Consider the following 23644-nt stretch of genomic DNA (forward strand, 5'->3'; position numbering starts at 1 on the left):
AAGTGTGTATTTAACAAACAATTCTATTAATATAAAACTCATAACATTTTAAAAGTTCAAATATCTAAAATCATAGGAATAATTTTCAAAGTCCCTTTGCTCAACTAAAAGTGTACATCAGAACCTCACAAGGAAGAATGATGTACACATTACTGCATGTTATAAGTGACTGTAAACACTACCACGTTATTTAATCTACAGTATAACCCTAACCCCATGACACCAAAATACTTTAAAGAAGCCTTACCAGGGGTACCATCCAGTAATATTCTGGTATTATCAAGCTAAGATATATCATACTACTCTAAAGATAATGCAGTACAGAGGTATCATTGGGACTAAATTTTATATATATTCAACAAAGGAAATGCTACCTCTAAAAATGGTACCATATATGTGCATATACCATGCAAAATTCTTATAAATACACATTCGCACTTTATCTTACAAGTAACTGTAACTGATAAATGGCTTATGTTAGAATTCCCTCTAGCAAACAGTGAACAAGCAGCTTTAATGACGCTTATGACCCTACCCTATGGATGAAAGTGAGCATTTTATCACCAGATACAGGTCAGGTACTTCAATTCCTGCTCCCAGATCATTAAATTTTTTCTAAATTTAAGCTTTTTAAGTTCCTTCATTATACAACAATAGGCGGACACTTTGGAAACATAAGAAACATTACCTTATGCAACGAGCACTAAGCATTCGGAAACACATTTTTAGAGAATCACAGAATTTTAGAGCTACAAGGAACTTTTGAAATCACTCAACGTTTCATATTTTATCAACTGGAGAACTAAAGACCTCGCAGATTAAAACATGCGCTGAAGGTTGCAATGCTGCTCAGGGATGGCACTGAGTCTAGAACCTCAGCTCCTGACTTTCAGTCCAATACAACTCCCTGTAGTCAAGTAAGTGTTTTAAAAAATGCTAGGTTTCCTAAGCCATACTTATCCCTCCATTTGCTGACACACGGAACTATTTTCTCTACCTGTGGGGGTCTTTAACTTAGCAGACAGCTTTGGAGCAGAAACACATGGAACGTGGCGGGGTGAGGGACCTGAGCAATCAGGTCAATCTGGGCACTAAGTGAGATCAAGACGGCCTTAACTGCCTGAGTCAATGAAGTATTTCTTTTTTTTTTTTTAAAGATTTTTATTTATTTATTTGTCAGAGAGAGAGAGGGAGAGAGAGCAAGCACAGGCAGACAGAATGGCAGGCAGAGGCAGAGGGAGAAGCAGGCTCCCTGATGAGCAAGGAGCCCGATGTGGGACTCGATCCCAGGACGCTGGGATCATGACCTGAGCCGAAGGCAGCTGCTTAACCAACTGAGCCACCCAGGCGTCCCATCAATGAAGTATTTCTTAAAGGGTAATTACAAAAGCAACACTAACCTAGGTACTGTGAGGAATACAAAAGAAGGCAGCAGAGTAAACCTATCTACAAAAGCCCCAAGGAGTCCATCCTAGTTCAGAATATAAGACAACTGAGACTGAGGGCCTTTGCATTTAAAATACGTATTAGAAGCCAAAGGAAATTGGAAAAGGAAATCAGTATAAACCAGAATCATCCCGAAAGTCTTCACGTAAAAGCTGCTGTGTAAAAAAATGATGCGCTTCCATGAAAACATGCTCAGTATCACTGGTCATCAGGGAAATACAAATCAAAACCATAATGAGTTATCACCTCACACCTGTCAGAATGGCTATGCTCAACAACACGGGAACAACAGGTGTTGGTGAGGCTGTGGGGAAAGAGGAATCCTCCTCCACCGTTGGTGGGAATGCAAGCTGGTGCAGCCACTCTGGAGAACAGTTAAGTATATTCCTCAAAAAGATACAAATTGAACTATCCTATGATCCAGCAACTGCACTACTAGGTATTTACCAGAAGGATAGAAAAACACTAACTCAAAGGGATACACGCACCCCAATGTTTATAGCAGCTGTAAGATGTGGTACAGATATACATGGTGTATTAGTATTAGTTGGCCAGCGGAAATGACAGCTTGCCATTTGCAACAACATGGATGGAACTAGAGGGTGTTATGCCAACTGAAATCAGTCAGTCAGAGAAAGACCAATATCATGTGATTCACTCATATGTGGAATTTAAGAAACAAATGAGCAAAGGGATAAAAAAGAGAGAAAGAGAGGCAAACCAAAAAACAGACTCAACGCTAGAGAACAAAATGATGGTTACCAGAGGGGAGGTGGGTGGGGGAAATTTGCATTTCAAATAGGTGATGAGGATTAGGGAGGGCCCTTGTTGGGTGCCTGGGTGGCTCAGTCAGTTAAGTGTCTGACTTGATTTTGGCTCAGATCATGATCTCATGGTCATGCCCAGCATGAAACCTGCTTAAGAGTCTCTCTCTTCCCCTCCCCTAATCTCTCTCTCAAAAACAAAAATAAATAAATAAATAAATAGATAATAAAAAAATTTGAAAAAGCAAGTGCACTTACTGTGATGAGTGCCAGGAGATATATGGAAGTACTGAATAAGCCATATTGTCCACCGGAAACCAGTATTACACTCGCTGTATGTTAACTAACTGGAATTTAAATTAAAAATTTTAAAAATGATGTGCATTTGATCAACAAAGTTGATCAAATAATAATAAAGTTGGCCTTTATAGGTAGAATATATGCACCTCTGAAACAAAAAAATTTAAAAAGGTGCACAAACCCTGATTTTAGTTAAACTGCCTCACCTTTCTTCACTAGTGACACTGGGACATACAGCCAAGGGTGTGGTACTCAGGGGCAAAACCACCACTGGATAACATTTCTAGTAATGGCGTTATAAGTAATGAAATCAGAAAGGCACATTCGTTTTCCAAATACCATAACAACACCCAATAAGCCTAACTTTCCAGTAATCAACTGTGCAATTACCGTATCATATTTCAACATCAGTGCAGTTTCTAAACAAAAGTTAGAAAACCTGTGTAGTCTAAGAGGATGTTACCTACTTATCTATCAGGGAAGCATAAATTTAGAAACATTATTTTACTTAAAGAATATAGCACAAGGGCACCTGGGTGGCTCAGTTGGTTAAGTGCCTGCGGCTCAGGTCATGATCCCAGGGTCCTGGGATCAAGTGCCACATTGGGCTTCCTGCTTATCAGGGAGTCTGCTTCTTCTTCTCCCTCTGCCCCTGCCCCTCGTGTCCACACACACACTCTCTCGGTTTCTTTTTTTTTTTTAATTTATTTGACAGAGAGACAGATCACAAGTAGGCAGAGAGGTAGGCAGAGAGAAAGAGGGAAGCAGGCTCCCTGCTGAGCAGAGAGCCCGATGCAGGACTTGATCCCAGGACCCTGGGATCACGACCTGAGCCAAAGGCAGAGGCTTTAACCCACTGAGCCACCCAGGCACCCCTCTCGCTTGGTTTCAAATAAATAAATAAAATCTTTAAAAAACAACAACAACAACAAAAATATAGTATAATGTCTAGTACACAATAAATGTTCAAAATAGAGTTGAGATTGATTAACGTTTTTTCTGAAAGTAAGCAGATGTTTCTTAACATAATTTTAATTTTTGATTTAAAGGATTTTTTTAACCAAATCAATACACTCAGTTTCTTTCTTCTTCTTCTACTGAATACAATATTACCATTGAAGCATTTTCTTTAGTCTTCTGTTTAAAACAGATTTTTAAAAGAAATCTTACTAAAATGGAGATGTTGTAAAGAAGTACAAAGAAATCATGGGGTTTTTTTTTAAATGAGACTTTTCCACAGATTTTTTTTCAACAAAAAATGATAAACATGATGAAAGAAAGAAGGTAAATGGTGTACACTTTGAGAGTTTGCAAAATTCCAAATTTGGAGAGTACGAGATGAGTTACCAAGAAATGGCCAAAATGCAATGAAGACATAAGGAAAAGAAGACTAACATAATCTACAATGTAATTCAACTCTCAATGAGGTTACCTGTCTGACTATAGGTAAAAACAGTGATCCCAGTCTGAATAGTATTTGGAAAATTAAACACACACACACACACACACACACAAATGGAAATGGCCCAGAACATCAAGTGTGCCTCCAAAGGGCTATCCAGAACTTTACTTTGACTATCATCCCTGTCAGGACCCTTTCATTCCACCTTAACTAAGACAGCTGTTATTTCCACCAACACCTCCTAGAGTCTATTTCCTATTTTTATCTCAGGCCTTGCAAGTGTAGTGCTTTGTCAAAGGCTATATGAATGTCAACTTTTCTTGCCTTTTTCTCTTGCCAAATCATTCAACAATTCTTTCCTCTCTACTCTTGAATCTCGTTTTCCACTTGTTTTTTTCTTTTCATTAAGACACCTTATTGCTCAAGTTCCTTTCTCTATAATTTTAATTCAAAACACATATGAAGAGTGAAATAATACTTAAAACTATAATCCAAGAAAACTTTTGGAAAATGAAAGGCCCAGTCTGCATATCAAAAGGGCCCACCACATATCTGGGAAAACCAATAAAGGATGATCTACTCTAAGCACATCCTGTTAAAAACATTAGACATTATTAATAAAGAAAAAAAAATCCCAAAGACAACAAGGCAAAAAGGAAAATAACATACATTGGTAAGAGAATAAAATCAGCAGCAGACTTCTTAAAAGCAACATGCAGGGGCGCCTGGGTGGCTCAGTGGGTTAAAGCCTCTGCCTTCAGCTCAGGTCATGATCTCAGGGTTCTGGGATCAAGCCCAGCATCGGGCTCTCTGCTCGGCGGGGAGCCTGCTTCCCTCTCTCTCTCTCTCTGCCTGCCTCTCTGCCTACTTGTGATCTCTCTCTGTCAAATAAATAAAAAAATATATTAAAAAAAAAAAGCAACATGCAAAAGAAGGCAACAGATCAGCATTTTCAAGAAATTCAAGGACAGGAGCGCCTGGGTGGCTCAGTGGGTTAAAGCCTCTGCCTTTGGCTCTGGTCATGATCCCAGGGTCCTGGGATCGAGCCCCACATCAGGCTCTCTGCTCAGTGGGAAGCCTGCTTCCCCTCTTCTCCTCTGCCTGCCTCTCTGCCTACTTGTGATCTCTGTCAAATAAATAAATAAAATCTTAAGAAAAAAAAAATGCAAGGGGCACTTTTTGAGCAATCTACAAGATTAGTTTCATTCAATCTAAAGATGAGTGGGTAACTTTGGCAAAAGGAGAGAAAGGTGAATATTTAATATATTTAACTATATCTAAGACCAAAACAAGGGTGGTGATAAATGAAGAATATACAAATAATACATGACCTGACAAGGTAAAGTAGAATGACTAAAAACTAAGGGGACAACATTAGAGGAAGATAAAATAAGCAATAGTGAATTAGTAGTAGGTAGAAGTAAACAACTACCATGAAAGACAGCAGTAAAAGATTAAATACAGACAGAAGGAGCAAAAAGAATCTTTAAAAAGCACAGATACCAAGGCAATCACTACAGCAAAAATATGAACTTTCATAGATAGTCCCCCCCCTAAAAAAAAGAAACCTTAAAGAATATAAGATCAAAGAAAACACATACGAAGTGCAGCAAATATAAATAATGAATATTTACCAAGTAGCAGAGCAAGGATCTTTATGAAACAAAAACTACAGGAGAACTTGATTCTGACCCTTGAGGCCAAAAAACCCACACTAATAACAGATTTTTTTTTTTTTTAAAGTAGGCTCCACACCCAGTATGGAGCCTAATGCAGGGCCCAAATAGGCATGGAATATGGACAAAAACTGTTATTCTCAGTCACCACTAAAAGCTTCAGTGCATTCCGAAATGTAAAATTATCATAAACAATACCCTGATCATCTTGTCATAGGTCTAGATTTAATAATGAAAAATTTTAAAAAGGTCCTTCTACATAAAAAATTAAAAATCTACTGAACAACTTTTTGGTGAAGAAAAAATAAAAACCTTCTAAAAAATAAAGATATTAAAAAACATATTAAAATCTATGAGTACAACATAAACATAAAGGAAAAATCACAGCCTTAAACACTAGGGAAGTAAAAAAAAAATTAATGAAAATAAATGAAATAGATCAGAAACTGAGTACCAAAAGAAAGAACAAATGGGTAAATTAAAAGAGCACAAGAAATGACATAATTAAGGCAAAATCAAAAATTAATGAGATATATAAGGGAAAATATATCTCATTAATAAATCAGAATCCAGGTGTGTTGAAAGATAAACACCTTTACTAAGGCAGAAAAAAGGAAGCAAAAACAAAAAATAACTAGAAGAAAACAGCCATTGAAGTAGAAGAAATTTAAAAGTCACAAGAGGCTACAACACATAACACCACACAAATAAATTTTGAAAAACCAGACAAAATGGTTAACTAATATAATTGACCCAAATAGAGATAAAAAGCTTAAACATTTCCATGGGAAAAAGTTGAGTTACAAGGAACTGCCTCACAGAAAAATAGCAGAACCAGATGGTTTCATATTCAAAAACCAAATGGTATCAATTTAAAGAAATAGTTCTGGAACATAGGAAATGAAGTAAAACTTCCAAATTCTTTTTATGAAACAGAATGTTGATACCTAAATCTGATAAAAATAGTACAGAAATAGGAAATTACAGACCAACCTCACTTATAAATACCTATATGAAATACTACATAAAGGATTAGTGAACATACTTCAACACCATATTAAGTAAATAATATACTATAACAAAGTGGGATTTACTCCTGGCAAGTAAGGTTAGTTCACTATTAAAAGCACAGCAATATATCACACCATATTAATTGATCTGAGAAAAATGCGATTATTTCCATACATCCTAAACAAATCTTTAATGAAATTCAATTTCCATTCCATAAAAAGAAAAAATCCATTCAAGAACATAGGAGAGGTGCCTGAGTGGCTCAATTGGTTAAGTGTCTGCCTTCAGCTCAGGTCATGATCCTGGGGTCCTGGGATTATGCCCTATGTCAGGCTCCATGATCAGCAGGGAGTCTGCTTCTCCCTCTACCTCTACCCCTCCCCCTGGCTTGTGCTCTCTCTCTCTCTCTCTCTCTAATAAATAAAATCTTAAAAATAAAAGAACATAGAAATTGATGATTTCCCAAATATGACTATAAGGACACACACCTATGTACACACTTACATACACACAGGTACACGCACCTTAGTCCTAAAGCCAGCATCACTTTTAATGCAATAAACTTCAGGAATTTCCACTAAGATCAGGAAGAGGTAAGGATAATCACTACCTTCACTACTATTTCCTATGTACTGGATGTACCAGCAATACAATTAGACAAAACAAGTCAGAGATATAAGAACTGGAAGAGAAAGACAATTGTATCTACTTGCATATGAAATGTTTCCTATGAGAACCCTAGAGGATTATTATTAAAGCAATTTCAAAGTCAGTAAATTAACAGGATATAAAGTGAATGCACAGAAATCAATAATATTCATATACACAAACAATAATCACTTAGAAGATAAAACAGTAGAGTAAAATAGCAGTGACAATAAGTGCAGCAAGAGTAAGTACAGGTAGGAGGCTACCTGGGTGGCTAAGTGGGTTAAGCCTCTGTATTAGGCTCAGGTCATGGTCTCAGGGTCCTGGGATCAAGCCCCACGTCAGACTCTCTGCTCAGCGGGGAACCTGCTTCGCCCTCTCTCTCTGCCTGCCTCTCCACCTGTGGTCTCTCTCTCTGTCAAATAAAAAATAAAATCTTAAAAAAAAAAAATAGGGCACCTGGGTGGCTCAGTTGGTTAAGTGACTGCCTTTGGCCCAGGTCATGATCCTGGAGTCCCAAGATTGAGTCCCACATTGGGCTCCCTGCTCGGCAGGTAGTCTGCTTCTCCTGCTGACCTCTCTCCTCTCATGCTTTCTCTCTCTCTCTCAAATAAATAACTAAAATCTTTAAAAAAATAAAAATAAAATAAGAAGAATAAATGTAGGAAGGAATAAGTGTAGCAAGAAATGTGAAAAAGTTAATGTGAGGAAAGAGAAAATACTCAAGAAGATACAAATGTAAAACTGACGAAATACAAACACATTCCTTGTTGTTGAAGAACAACTTTACATCATAAAGATTCCAGGTCTTCCCAAGTTAATTTAAAAATTTAACAAAATTCTGGGGCGCCTGGGTGGCTCAGTGGGTTAAGCCGCTGCCTTCGGCTCAGGTCATGATCTCAGGGTCATGGGATCGAGTCCCGCATCGGGCTCTCTGCTCAGCGGGGAGCCTGCTTCCCTCTCTCTCTCTGCCTGCCTCTCTGTCTACTTGTGATCTCTCCGTCAAATAAATAAATAAAATCTTTAAAAAAAATTTAACAAAATTCCAATAAAAATGTCAACAAGTATTTGTGAATGAAGCTAAACAAAAGAATATAGAAAAATGTGAATAGTTAGAATAATATTGAAAAAGAAAAGTTACAAGGCACTAAATATCACCAGATATTAAAATACGTTACAGAGCCTCAGCAATTACTGAGCTAGTATAATTATGAAACATAATTAGACCGAAAGGATTCAGTAGAAAGTATAGAAATGAACTCAAGTACGTATGGAAGTTTAGTATATGACAAAGGTGACATCTAGTATCACTGGACCAAACTTTTTTTTTTCCAATAGTGTTGGAAAAACTGGAAAATCATTTAGAAAATGATAAAATTGGGTCCATACCTCTTGTCATATGAAAGTGAAATAAGTCAAGCAGAGAGAGTCAATTATCATATGGTTTCACTAATTTGTGGAGCATAACAAATAGCATGGAGGACATAGGGAGATGGAGAGGAGAAGGGAGTTGAGGGAAATTGGAAGGGGAGGTGAACCATGAGAGACTATGAACTCTGAAAAACAACCTGAGGGTTTTGAAGGGGTGGGGAGTGGGAGGTTGGGGGAGCCAGGTGGTGGGTATTGGAGAGGGCACGGATTGCATGGAGCACTGGGTGTGGTGCATAAACAATGAATACTGTTACGCTGAAAAGAAATTTAAAAAAAAAAAACACCTCTAAATTAATAAGAGATTTAAAGGTAAAAAATGAAACTATACAATTAAATTCATATAAAATTTGTCTGTAGAATAATGTTATTAACCATGACTCAATATCCAGCAAATAAAAGATTGATAAATGTGACATTAAAAATAGAAGTTTCACCTTCTACGTGGCAATGAAACATCACAAGTATAATCAAAGGACAAGAGGCAAATTGAAAGAAAATATTTGCAAAATCTGTAATAGATAAAGGGATTATACAATGCTTATTTAAAGATCATTTTAAAACTGAGGGAATAAAAACAAAAAAAAAGATAAAAATGGGCAAAAGACAGGAGTGGATAATTCATGCACACACACACACAAATTATTAAAAACTAGCCCTTTTTTCTTTGGGCAAAAAGGAATACAATGACTGGATTTACACTTCTACTGCCCCTGGGAAACTGGATAAAATGAAAGATACACATATTTTTGGATATTAACTAGGCAGCACAAGACTGAAATCCTTGAGAAAATGGGGAAAAAAAGATTAGTTGAGTCCCACAGATGCCCCAGCTTTCTGCCTGGTGACAATTCCCAACTCAGGAACAGGTAGGAACTCCTAACTGGAGTACAGCAATCCCACTGAGACGGTGACTGAGTTCAGGGAGGCTCCTAAAGAGCCCCAAATTCCAGAGAGTTCAGAAGAAGAGGGAGCTACAAGGTGGCAGGGTGGTGTGTGAGGCAGGGGAAGGTCCAGAAAAATCTGCACAAGGATTTCTGGGAGTTGAGTTCTGACCAACCAGTTCTGACCAACTCACATGGAATTCCACAGAAGTCACAAAACTTTACAGCAAAAATGTAGGAATAAAATATCCACAGAGAATAGGCTACTTACAGACTTATCTTAGCAAAGCTTAAAAATAGCCTCAAAATGAACATACTGTCTCCAAGACATTTAACTTAAATGTATAGACAAAAATAGATTGAAAGAATGGAGACGATATATAATGCAAACACTAATCAAAAGAAAGGGGGTGCGGCTATATTAATTTCAGACAAAGTTGATTTCTGAACAAGAAATATTTTAGGGAAAAAACCTCTTATTTTAACATGATAAAAGAGACAGTTCATAAAGAAGACATAAAAATCCCAAACATGTATACCAATAATAGAATTCCAATACATATGAAACAAAAACTGATGGGAAAAAAAGATAAATCCATAATCATAATTGGGGGTTTCCATACTCTCTTCAGGGAGGACGTAGGGAATTTCAACACGGAACCAACTGGACCTAACATATTTATTAAACACTCCACCCCAAGACAGACAATGTATTCTTTTCAAGGGCTCATGAAATATTCAGTAAGTTAGCTCCTATGCTGAGGCATTAAGTAACTCTCAATAATCTTAGAAGTACAGAAATCAGAGAGTAGTTCTCTGACCACAAGAGAATTAAATTAACATCAATAGCAGAGAGGAATTTGAAAGCTTCCAAATACTTGGAAATTAAACAACATATTTCTAAATAACCCTAAGGTCAAAAACAAATTACACAGGAAATTTACAAAATATTTTGGAGGGTGGCTGGGTGGTTCAGTGGGTTAAAGCCTCTGCCTTCAGCTCAGGTCATGATCCCAAGGTCCTGGGATCGAGCCCCAAATCGGGCTCTCTGCTCAGCAGGGAGCCTGCTTCCTCCTCTCTCTCTGCCTGCCTCTCTACTTGTCAAATAAATAAATAAAACCTTTAAAAAAATATTTTGGAGGCACCTGAGTGGCTCAGTCATTATGCATCTGCCTTCAGCTCAGGTCATGATCCTGGGGTCCTGGGATGGAGCCCTGTTGTCAGGCTCCCTGCTCAATGGAGAGCCTGCTTCTCCCTCTCCTACTCTTCCTGCTTCTGTTCCCTCTCTCACTGTCTGTCAAATAAATAAATAAAATCTCTTAAAAAAAAAAAAAGCATCTGTCTTTGGCTCAGGTCATGGCCCTAGGGTCCTAGGATCCAGCCCCTGCTTGGTAGAGAGCCTGCTTCTTCCCCTCCCCCTGCCTATAGTTCCCCCTACTTGTGCTCTGTCAAATAAATAAATAAAAATCTTTAAAAAAATATTTTGAAGTTAAATGTGAAAACTAAAGTAATAAAAATGAATACTACAAAGATCATCCATTTTCCAGTGAATTAGCTTGGCATTTAGTCAGAAGACTCATATTGTTAAGATTTCAATTCCCTCAAATTAATCTATAGTTCAACACAATCTCAATCAAAATCCTAGCATGGTTTTGGACAGAAACTGACAAACTTATTTTAAAATATTATATATGGAATTGCAAAGCAGCCAGAATAGTCAAAATAATTTTGAACAAAAAAAGAACAAAGTTGGAAGACTCCTATTATCTAACTTCAAGACCATGAAAGTGTGATATTGTCTGTTTGATACTGTAATAAAGAATCCAGAAATAGGGGTGCCTGGGTGGCTCAGTGGGTTAAGCCGCTGCCTTCAGCTCAGGTCATGATCTCAGGGTCCTGGGATCGAGTCCCACATCCGGCTCTCTGCTCAGCAGGGAGTCTGCTTCCCTCTCTCTCTCTGCCTGCCTCTCTGTCTACTTGTGATCTCTCTCTGTCAAATAAATAAATAAAATCTTAAAAAAAAAAAAAAGAATCCAGAAATAGACTCATTCATAGACGGTCAATAATTTTGACAAAGGAGCCAAAGCAATTCATAGGGAAAAAGATGTTCACTTCAACACAGTGTTGGAGCAACTGCACATGTATATGTTTCCCCTTCCCCCAAAAAAGAGCCTTGACCCTAACCTTGCACCAAATACAAACCTGAAACAGATCAGGTATTTAAACATGAGAGTTCTATAAAACTTGCTGAAGAAAACTCTTGAGAAAACATTTTATGATCCTGGCTTTGGACAGAAGTAGCAGAAAGGATGAAAGAAAAAAATCATAAATTGGGCCTCCTCATAATTAAAAACATCTGCCTTCTGAAAAGACACTGATGAGAGAAAAGGAAAGGTACAGATGCAGAAAGTATCTGCAAAGATCTGAGAGAAGGTTCCTGTCCTTAAAACATAAAACTCTCTTAAAATAAGGCAATCTGATTTAAAAATGGGCACATTTGATTCATCAAAGAAAAGTGGCAAATAAACACATGAAAGATGCTCAGTATCATTAGTCATTACATAACTGTCGCAAATTAAGACTAGATACTATAGTGGGTAAAATTTTAAAAACTAATGAAACCCAGTGGTGGCAAGATGTGGAGAACTACCCGTCACCGGTGGAAATGTGTAACAACAGTACAATCGCTCTGAAAACCTGTTTGGCTGCTTCTTTTAAGTTAAACTTACACTTCCTTATGATCCCAGAAACCCACTCCTAGTTATGTATCCAGCAGTTCTTAAAACATGTATCTGCACAAAAACCCTTACATGAATGCATATGGCCACTTTATTAATATTTGCTCCCCCAGCTGGAAATAACATAAATCTTCAACAGGTAAACGAATAAACTGTAGTAGTGCCAATGGAATACTCTATCTTTAAAGAGGAATGAACTACTAATGAACTACAGCATGGGTTAATCTCACAAACATTATGGGAAGTGAAAGAAGCCAGGCATGGGGGAATATATCCCATAATTCCATTTACATGACATTCTCTAAAAATGCAAAAACTACTGGGGCAGAGATCATTGCCAGTGGCCAGAGAAGGGGACTGAATGCAGGGGCGGAAGGAGAGAAAGTTTGAGGATGACAGGAACACCCTGTATCTTGATTGTAGTGGTGGTTGTAAGACACACATGTGTCAAAACACATCAAACTGTACAGTGCAAAGGGTGAATTTCACTGTTTGTAAATTATACTTCAATAAACTTCACCTTCAAAAAGTTTGCAGACTTTTAAAGGATTTTAATATATATGGCCAAGTTGCCCTTCCATTAACTTAATTTCTTCTTCTACTCCCATTTAATTTACATTCCCCCTGGTGTTCTACAAGAGCCTGCACCCTCTTCAGCCTCAGTATCATCAGATTATTATTTTTGGCTTTTCCAATCTGGTAAGTTCTTTTAAAATGGTACTTCACTATTTTATCTGCAACTCTCTTCTTTCCAGTGATGGTAAACTTTTCTCATCCACTTCTGACAGTGGATGTGTTCTGTGTTCTTTTGTGCTCTGTTCATTCCTTTCAATCATTATTTTAAGAAAATCACCTGGTGTTTTCTCTTACTAATTTTTTGCTTTGTGCTATATTTTATATATATATAGATATAGATATATATCTATATATATATCTCCCCAAATATTTTTCATAAGCATGCTTTCCAATTTCTCATTTTCTTTCATTTTTTAAATTTTTTTAATATAGACATTTTAAAATTTGAAATTTCTCAATATTTTCTAAAATTTTTTCTTTTGTACCATTACTCAAATTTCTTTCCTCATCTAGAGTTATTAAATATTCAACTATGATTTATATACTTTTCATAGACTCAAATTTTTTCACTTTTTAACTCTCTCCTGTCTGATAGAGTGGCCACTAGCCATTTGGAATTACTTAAATTTAAATTAACTGAAATTAAGCTTTTCCCCTGCATTTTCTTCTGGTATTATGGTTTCAGGTCTTATATTTAGATCTTCAATGGGTTAAAGATTTAATATTTGTGTAGGGTGTAGGTTGAGTCATTTTATTCTTTTGCATGTCTCTGTCCAGTTTTCCCACCATCATTTATTGAACAGACTATTTTTTTTCTTATTGTATATTATTGATGCCCTTGTCAAAGATTAGTTGATAGTAAATGTATGGCTTTGTTTCTGAGCTCTCTATTCTGTTCTACTGGTCTGTGTCTGTTTTTATGCCAGTAGCATACTGTTTTGATTACTATTGCATTGTCATATAGTTTGAAATCAGGAAGTGGGATGTCTCCAACTTTGTTCTCAAAATTGCTTTGGCTATTCAGGGTCTTTTGTGATTCCATATAAATTTGAGGATTGTTTTTTCCTTTTCTATTTCTATGAATTTTGTCTTTGGAATTTTGATAGGGACTACTTTGCATAGTATGCATTAATTCTTCCATAAACATGGGTTGTGGCAATGATTATTTTCAACTGACACCAAAAGCACAGGCAATAAAACCAAAAATTAGAATTACATCTAACAAAAAGATTCTTCCCAGCAAAGGAAACCATCAACAAAATAAAAAGGCAAGCTACAAAACTGTAGAGAATATTTGCAAACCCCAGATCTGATAAGGGGTTAATATCCAAAATATATAAGAACTAGCAAGAAAATAACTTGATTTAAAAATACACAAAGGACCTACATAGTCACTATTCCAAAGAAGATATACACATGCCCAAAAGGTGTAAGAAAAAGTACTCAAACTTATTATCATCAGGGAAATGAAAATGAAAACCACAATGAGTTATCATTCAATCTGTTGGGATGGCTATTATAAAAAACACAAGAGATATTCAGTGTTGGTGAGGGTGTGAAGAAGAGGGAATCCTGTAAACTCTTGGTGGGAATGGAAATTGGTATAGTCTTAACAGAAAACAATATGGAAGTTCCTCAAAATAGCACTATCATATAATCCAGCAATCCAACTTCTCGGTGTACATTGAAAGGAAAAGAAATCATTATCTTAAAGAGATATGTGCACTCCCACATTACCAGGGCATTTTTCACAATAGCCCAAATATGTAAATAAACTTCGTGGTCACTGGTGGATGAATGAATAAAGAAAATGAGGTAGATATGTGCAATGATTATTTGGCCATAAAAAGAACTACGCCATTTATGACAGCATGGATGAACGTGGAAGACATTAAACCAGACACAGAAAGACAAATACTGTATTATCTCACTTACATATGGCATGTAAAAAAGTGAAACTTATAGCACCAGAGAGTAGAGAAGTGGTTGCCAGGGGCTGGGGGAGGTGGGGGGGGGGTGGAGAAATGCGGAGATGTTGGCCAAAGGGTACAAACTTTTAGTTAGAAGATGAATAAGTTCTGGCGGTTGAATGTACAGCATGGTGACTAAAGTTAATAATGCTGTGTACCTCAAATTCGCTAAGAATAGACCTTAAGTGTTCTCACCACAAAACAAAAAAAAGTAACTATATGAAGTGATGAATGTGTTAAATTGATGATGGTCATCACGACACAACGTACTCTATGTTAAATCATCACTTTGTACATGTTGTACAGCCTAAATATATGCAATTTTTGTCAATCATACCTCAACAAAGCTGGTGGGAGGGAAGCAAGGTAAAATAAAATAATTAATTAATAACCAAAATTAAATTAAATTTAAAATTCGGTTTCTCAGTCACACTAGTCACATTTTTAAAGATTCTTTTAGAGCAGTGTTAGATTCAATTTTGGTAAATTTAGAGCAATTTAGGTAAAACTGAGTGGAAAAGTACAGTGAGTTCTCATACACCTGCTGCCCCCACCCCTCCAATAGTCTCCCCCACTATCGACATCCCACACCAGAGTATTATGCCTGTTGCAATGGATGAACACAGCAACACATCCTTATAACCGAAAGTCTTTGGTTTACATTACAGTTCGCTTTTGGTGTTGAACATTCTATGGACTTTGGCAAGTGTAAAACATGTACCTACCAGGGCAGTATGACACAGAACACTCTCACTTCCTTAAAAATCCTCTGTGCTCTGCCTACTCATCTCTCCCTTCCCTCTAACCAGTGGCAATCACTGACTGATCTTCCTTGCGTCTCCATAGTTTTGCCTTTTCCAAAATGTTGTAGAGTTGGAATTATACAGATTTTCACTTAGTAATATGCATTTAAGTTTCCTCCATGTCTTTTCATGTCCTGACTGCTCATTTCTTTTTAACACTGAGTAATATCGCATTGTTTGGATGTACCATAGTTTTTTCTCCATTCACCTATTAAAGGACATCTTCATTGATTCAAGTTTTGGCAACTATGAATAAAGCTGCTATAAACATCTGTGTGTAGATTTTTGTGTGGATGTAAGTTTTCAACTCCTTTGGGTAAATACCAGGCAGTGTAATTGCAGATCATATGTTATGAATATGTTCAGTTTTTAAAGAAACCGCCAAACTGTCTTCACAGTGGCCATACCCTTTTGCATTTCCAGCAGCAATGAATGAGAGATCCTGTTGCTCCACATCTTTTTCAGCATTTGGTGGTGCACAACCAACGTCTCAATGGCTCGACAGCCACACATGGCTGATGGCTACCATACTGCACAGTAATGTACCGAATACTTCCATCCTCAGAGAAAGTGCCACTGGAAATGCTGCTCTGCTTCAAAGCTATGTGTTTATACAGTGAAAGAGAAGCTACTGTGACTTTTAATTTGTTTTCTCTGCACAAATCCATCCCATCTCCCACTGGATTTGATGGTTCTTTATTTAGTCGCTCAGAAGTTCAAATTTCAGCTACTTAACTATATGTCCATTAACAAATTATTTAAACCCCTCTGAGTCTCAGTTTCCCCATCTGAATTACTTCTTAGTTTAGTGCATTAAATGAGATGAACAAGGTAAGATAAATCACAACATGTTAATACTCATTTGTAAACTCTTCTAGGTTAGGAGTTTGATTTTTTAATGTCTCTGTATAATACTGTGAGGATTCCACCTGGAAACAGAAGCTTAATACTGTACTCACCCGATCTGGATTTCTGTAACCTAACAGTAGATTTGCTGCTTTTATATCACCGTGAACATATTCATTTTCATGTATATATTCCAGGACATCCAACTACGAAAAGAAATACATATATATCGGTAACTATTTCAAACTCATGATCAACTTCTAACATTCTGAATATAGAGTAACATTTTTTCAAATTAACAATAACAAACTGACATCTTCCATACTTAGGTATTTATCCACTTATCACATGTACTGGTCACTTATCCTCGAAAAAAGCTGAATACCATGATCTGCAAAGATCAAGTGTTTTAATTAAACTTCTGAGAGAAGGAAACCAAGATTCAAGAATGCCTATGCCTACGCCCTCACAGCGTGGTAGCCAAATCACACTATGCAAAGAGGAGAAACACAGCAAAATCGGAGATGCAAAGTAAAATAACCATGAAGCTCCCTCAGCAGTTCCTCACCCAAGCAATGGTTATAAATCGAGTTTTGGAGACCCCAGAACAAAACAACATGTCCGTGAACACAAAGAAAGGCATTCTCCCTCTGGACAGTAATAGAAAATACCTTAGCTTCATCTTTGAAGCCCTGGAGCCGTGCATGTTACCTACGCCTAGTGCTCAATAAACATGTGCTGGCTGCCTAAATGGATGAATGGATGAACGGGAAAATTAACGAGTTCTATTTGCCACATCCCGACCTGGAGCGAGCAGTTTCATTCTATTTAAAATGGAAAAAAGAAAATGGAGCTTGGGCAAACCAAACACAAACAAGATAAGACAAATATGTGGTATAAACAAAATGTGTGCGTGGGTGCTATTAAGATTTCATTGCTTCTTATTTGGCAAAGTATGTATTATTCATTGCCGTACTAATTACTGCCACCATCCCAAACTCCTAATAAAAACTTTATAGCACCCCCATACCATCACATGTTTAGTATGGAAAATAATATATTTTGCCATAGTTTGCATTGTTATAAATATAACCGACAAAAGAGAGGTTATTCTTATAGCAATGCAAGCTTGTTCTGATATGTTAAACAAAGCTGTGAGGGGAAAAAAAAAATCAGACTGTAGAACCAATGCCTAATTGAGTTTGTAGTGCCAAACACAGCACATTCTGTCACTTACAGAGCCCACTGTTATCAATTTCACCAAAATAGCCTCTACTCTAAATAACTGACATTTCTAGGGCAATAATCCTTCATTCTCTGATAATTCTACAAAGGGCAACGATTTGTATATTGTAACAAGTAAATAATCTGAAAATGAGGCATGTGAAATAAGTCATTCATTCTTACCATTCGGATACCTAGCTGCAGGACAGTTGACTTTTTAAAAGTACCATTCTGGTCTGAGATCTTCTGTAAATCTATTCCTAGTCTTTCCATTACCATAAATCTGTAACTATAAGAAGGAGACGTCAAAAAGAGATCTTAAGATAGCAGTGCTTGAAACTGCCTATTTATGAATCTGAAACAAGGAAAAACACCCCCAACCTAACAATGAAGAACACTGCAATCCGAACCATTAAAGAACGAATGTACATTAATAATCTTGCTGTTCTTTTAAGAAAGATACAAGTCAGTATCTACTCTGCAGTTAGTTTCTAGTAGAAGAGAACGCTATGTTGAAACACGCTCACTCATAGATCGTGAAAAGAGAATGTTCTTTCTAAATTAAAGAGTCCTTGGTTTGATTCATTTTGATTTCATCATCTTCTCACTAAGACCTTGAACAAATTATCTGCCCATACATAGAATATTATTTACATTTGTTTCTTGACCTTATAAATCATATTTTACTTTCTATACATACTTATAAACATGACTTTTAAAAATGTACTTCTTTTCAGGGTACCTGGGTGGCTCAGTTGGTTGAATGTCTAGTCTAACTCTTGGTTTGGCTCAGGTTGTGATCTCAGGGTCATGAGATTGAGACTCTGCACTTGGCATGGAGTCTGCCTGAGATTCTCTCCCTCGCTCTTTGCCTCTCCTTCCCACACTCTCACACACACACACACACACACACACACACTCTCTCTCTCTCTCTCATAAATAAATAAACCTTTTTTTAAAAAAATGTACTTCTTTTCTGTTTGGTACCTCTGTCCCTTTTCTTCCTTTCACTTACATGCCCACATCAGTCTGCATTTATCTATGTATAAAAACATGAACACAGACATAAAGGAATTTTTGTCCTTGTTTTACAAAAATGTGGTATTATATGCACTTTACTGCATCATACTTTTTTCATTAATATTTCACTGAAATCCTCCCAAACCAACGGGTATAGCTCTAACTGGTTTCTTTAATCGGCTACATAATATTACATGATATGGACATACCTTGATCCACTCAGCCACTCAGTCCTCTATTAACAGCCCTTTACTTTGTTCCAAGATTATTGATCGTTCATTTTGTTTTTATTGACAGCATTTAAAGACCATTTGAACAAAGCACTGACCATTGAGCCTATCTCCTCACCTAGGGAAAAAGACATCACCTCTCTTAAAAGGCTATTGAAAGGGGGTACCTAACAAACTGATTTTTTTTTCTTTTTTAAAAATCACTAGTCAATTATTTATATATGAGGACTAGCCATATGTGGCAATTAAAAAAATATTCTACAAATTCTTTGTTGTGCCTTTTCTCAAGAGACAAAGCTTAATTAAATCTCCTCTAGTGTGTGGAGTAGACTTAGTGACTTGCCTCTAGCAAAGAGACTATAGTGGAAATATGTGACATCACTGCAAGATTCAAAATAAGTCAGAGAAAGACAAATACCACCTGATTTCACTCATGTGGAGTTTAAGAAACAAAACAGATGAACACAGGGGAAGGGGGTGGGGAGAGGGAAGCAAACCAGAAGAGACTCTGAATAAGGAGGACAAACTGAGGATTGATGGAGGGAGGTGGGCAGGGGATGGGCTAAACAGGTGATGGGGATTAAGGAGGGCACCTTTGATGAGCACTGGGTGTTCTATGTAATGAATCACTGAACTCTACTCCTAAAATCAATATTGCACTGAATGTTAACTTTTTTTTCCCCAATTTTTATTTAAATTCTGAAGATTCAATTTAAAAAAGGCTGTGGCTTTATTCTTGGATGCATGCTCCTGTGTGTGTGTGTGTGTGTGTGTGTGTGTGTGTGTGTGTTTGTCTCCCACTCTCTTTCAATTATTTGCTCTAGGAAAAGCCAGCTACCATGTCTTTATGACACTGAGGCAGCCTACTGAGAGACCTATTGGGAGGCCTGGGGAAGTGAGGCCCTCAAACAATCACATGAGTGTATTTAGAAGCAGATCTCCTTGGACCTGCCAACAGCCACACGAGTGACCTTGAAAACAGATCCGTACCCAATCAGGTCCTGAGATAAATGCAACCCAAAAGACAGCTGACTGCATCCTCAGAAGTCCTGAGCTAGAACCATCTGGGGAAACCATAATTTCCATGAGTAACTTCCATGTTGGCTACCCATGGAAACTAAGATGATAGTAGTCTGTTATAAGCTACTATGATTTGGGTAATGTGTTACATAGCAAAGGTATTAAAGCACATAAGACATAGTCATTGAATGAAACTCAGTAAAAATAATTCCATTTTACCTTCTTCCCTTGAATTCAGTAATACCAGATCCAAAAAACAGAGGAATTCCTAAATAATCAAGTTGTTTGAGTTCTATCCAGTTTTCGACTATAAAGAAATATTTAATAGGAAAAAAGATATACATTTTTAGAAATGTTATTTCTTACTTTTTCATAGATCCTAAAACTTAGTTAGCTAACCTAAACAGAAATTAGACCTTTCTAGTAAATGTTTTAAGGAATCAAATACATCTATCTAGTGGCTTCAAATTCTATTTATCACTATAATTAACATAAAAACATATACCGAAATTTTTAATTAAAGCAACTATAATAACCAAAACAAAAGTAGTCATGGTCATAAAATGCATTAGCATCATATACACAAGTGTTTCTATTTATGAAAAAAATTCATTCCCTTATATGTTAAATTTTAAAATATAACATATGTTCAAAAAATTAAAATAAAATGAAATAGAACATATGTTAAGTACCAAAGAATCAGTAGAGAGATAGCTTTTTCTTTTCCATTACTTAAAAATTTAAAGCCATGGTAGTTGAAAAAAATAGAAATTGGGCAGAAAAAATCATCTCACTATGAAATTGTTATACAGAAACTGCTTTGATTAAATTTAGTTAAAAAAAAAAAAAATCAAATCCACTGACACCGTCAGGTAGCTTATTTCCCACTTTTCTACCATATACGTTTAATAAGTATGACAGCTCTACAATAAACAATCAAGTTTAATGGATTCTATTTGTCACCCTGACATAGTTTAAACAGTTAGTAAAGAGTACTGTCATAATATTTAGAAGGTTTTATTAAGGAAAACAAAGTTAATTACTGAGGCTAGTCTTATCATTCTTTTTCTAAAACAATGCAGAGGACCTTGAATATTATCATTTTTATTTATATTAACTTCCTGAGAGCTCTATTTATAAAATGCTACTGCTGTTCTTCAGCTTGCTTACATTCATTTTACATTCAATTCCTCTAACTGGTGGTTTTTACATGTGATTTCCAGCTCCAGTTACTTTCCCAACAATCAAGTTTCTAACACTTTTAACTCATGGTCTAAATTATTTTAATGTTTAAACATTTCCATATATCTTACACTAATCCATTCTATGGACATTCCTTTTGTTTATATATCTACCGTCCATTTTAATATCTTTTCCTTACAATCTTTGACTCCAAATGGTTTCCTACAAATTATTTCATTCTACTATCTTTATACTTAGAGAACTCTTGGTAGCTTAGACCAACAACTTGACATTGCATATAAAGTAGTGGAAATAATATTGATTTCTGGGGCACCTGGGTAGCTCAGTGGGTTAGAGCCTCTGCCTTCGGCTCGGGTCATGATCCCAGGGTCCTGGAATCAAGCCCCGCATTGGGCTCTCTGCTCAATGGGGAGCCTGCTTCCCCCTCTCTCTCTGCCTGCCTCTCTGCCTACCTGTGATGTCTGTCGGTCAAATAAATAAATAAAATCTTAAAAAAAAAAGAAATAATATTGATTTCAAATATATAACTCACTGTGTATATAATACCAACATTTACAAAGTATCTATCCTACTTTTATATAATAGTTAATTATATAAATTATAATAAAATTTCTAATTGAAAATAATTTTTCAGAAGGCCAGAAAAAAAGAAAAATATTAACATTCACTTTAGCGCATATTTATATGTATATATATATGCATATGAAAGTAGCTGGCTTTGCTAAATTTACTTACTATGGTCTCTTTTTGCAGCTCTTTGGTAAAATTTAAGTTCTGAAAATAATGGGCCATTTTCTTGATATTCCTATAAAAGAAAAGAATAATTAATTTTATTAAGTAAAAACAATCTTAAGGATAGATTTGGTATTTCAACAATGAAAATATGAGTATACGTTTATCGTATATAAATAGTGCTTGAATTATTTATTAAAAACAGAGGCATCAAATTTCCACTAAAAAAATCTCAGAAAAGCACTAAATAAACTTAGAGAATCTCATGTTTAAATGTAAAATACTGTAATGCTATCTATACAATCTTAGCCATGAAAGTAGTCTTTTTATGGAAAAAACTTACTAAAAGCAATGAAAATTATATATACACAGATAGTCAGTGTCTACCAACATGGACATCAGGGTAGGTATACTACAAACTAGCCTGGGGTTCATTCACACAAGACACCTTTACTAAGCATCTACTATATTTCATCCATTGTACTAGGCATAGGGGATACAAACAAAAGTAAAACCTGATCCTTGCCTTTAAGGACCTTACCATTTAGAATAAAGAGGAAAGAAAGGGAGAAAAGAAAGGATAGCTAGATAGGATACAAAAATGATAAATGCCAACACAGAAAAACAAAGTTCTCCAGTCTCTACATTTTAATAATGTGAAAATATACCATAACACTACATTTGTTGATAAGATCATAAAAGCTAAATTAAAAACTGTTTTTTACAAAGATACCAGGAATAAAGCAGAAAAAAAAGTAAAATATATATGAAATATAAATTTAAGAGTAATACTTACCACTTTTATTACATGTCTTGCATCTTTATCTGGTTTATTTGTGGGGAAAGCTGCAGAAAAAAAAAACATAAGGTGGAGTAGAGAAGTAGTTGTTCCCAGTTACTGAATATCTACTATATCCCAGACACTGTGCTAAGCACTTTAAATATCTTCATTTATTACATCCTTCCAAGAACCTCTTCTGGTAGGTATCATCTTCATGTTACACAAGATACTACTAAGGTTCGAGAAATTGAGTAATTTGTTCACTAAGAAGTGCAAACTGGGGACTGAAACTCAGTCTGATACCATAGCCCACACTTTGCCATACATCACATTCAAATATTTAAACATGGAAACCGACACATATTATTTTTTTTTAAAGATTTTATTTATTTATTTGACAGAGATCACAAGTAGGCAGAGAGGGAGGCAGAGAGAGAGAGAGAGAGAGAGAGAAGCAGGCTCCCCGCTGAGCAGAAAGCCCGACGCGGGGCTCGATCCCAGGACTCTGGGATCACGACCCAAGACGAAGGCAGAGGCTTAAACCACTGAGCCACCCAGGCACCCCATGAAACCGACACATATTAAACACACAAATCCAAATGTAGGGAGAAATATTTTCTAGATACATAGCATTAACCCCCATATATAATAAATAATAAAATTTTATTATTCAATTTTAATTTTATTAAACTAAAATCTATAATTCAGAAATGAAAACTGATTCATCTTAACTGGAAAGTTCAAAACAATTTCTAAGTGGCAAAATTCTAAAAAAAAAAAATCAAGTGAGAATGAGAATAAATCTTTAAAAAATCATTTTCTGAACCTGGCAATCAATCGTGCCTACATTAAGGAATACATTATCTCCTAAAAAGCACCATTTCAAGTTATCTAACTTCATTTTATTATTTGCTATTTGCATTTCTAAAAAATTCTTCTTTA

At 36.1% G+C, this 23644-nt stretch overlaps 1 protein-coding gene across 5 annotated transcripts in view; it reads right to left on the reverse strand.

The window, feature by feature from the left end:
- The window catches only part of VRK2 (VRK serine/threonine kinase 2), a 119691-nt gene that overhangs the window by 50994 nt on the left and 45053 nt on the right, over positions 1-23644 (reverse strand). For all 5 annotated transcript variants that reach the window (XM_047744079.1, XM_047744080.1, XM_047744082.1 and 2 more), the window contains 5 exons: positions 22718-22767; positions 21925-21994; positions 20206-20293; positions 17900-18005; positions 16606-16698 (listed from right to left, as the gene is read on the reverse strand). In XM_047744079.1, coding sequence (XP_047600035.1) covers positions 16606-16698; positions 17900-18005; positions 20206-20293; positions 21925-21994; positions 22718-22767 — 407 coding nt within the window. The remainder of the gene's footprint in view (positions 1-16605; positions 16699-17899; positions 18006-20205; positions 20294-21924; positions 21995-22717; positions 22768-23644) is intronic.

The sequence above is a fragment of the Lutra lutra genome, chromosome 9, assembly GCF_902655055.1.
Source record: "Lutra lutra chromosome 9, mLutLut1.2, whole genome shotgun sequence".
Taxonomy (NCBI): Eukaryota; Metazoa; Chordata; class Mammalia; order Carnivora; family Mustelidae; genus Lutra; species Lutra lutra.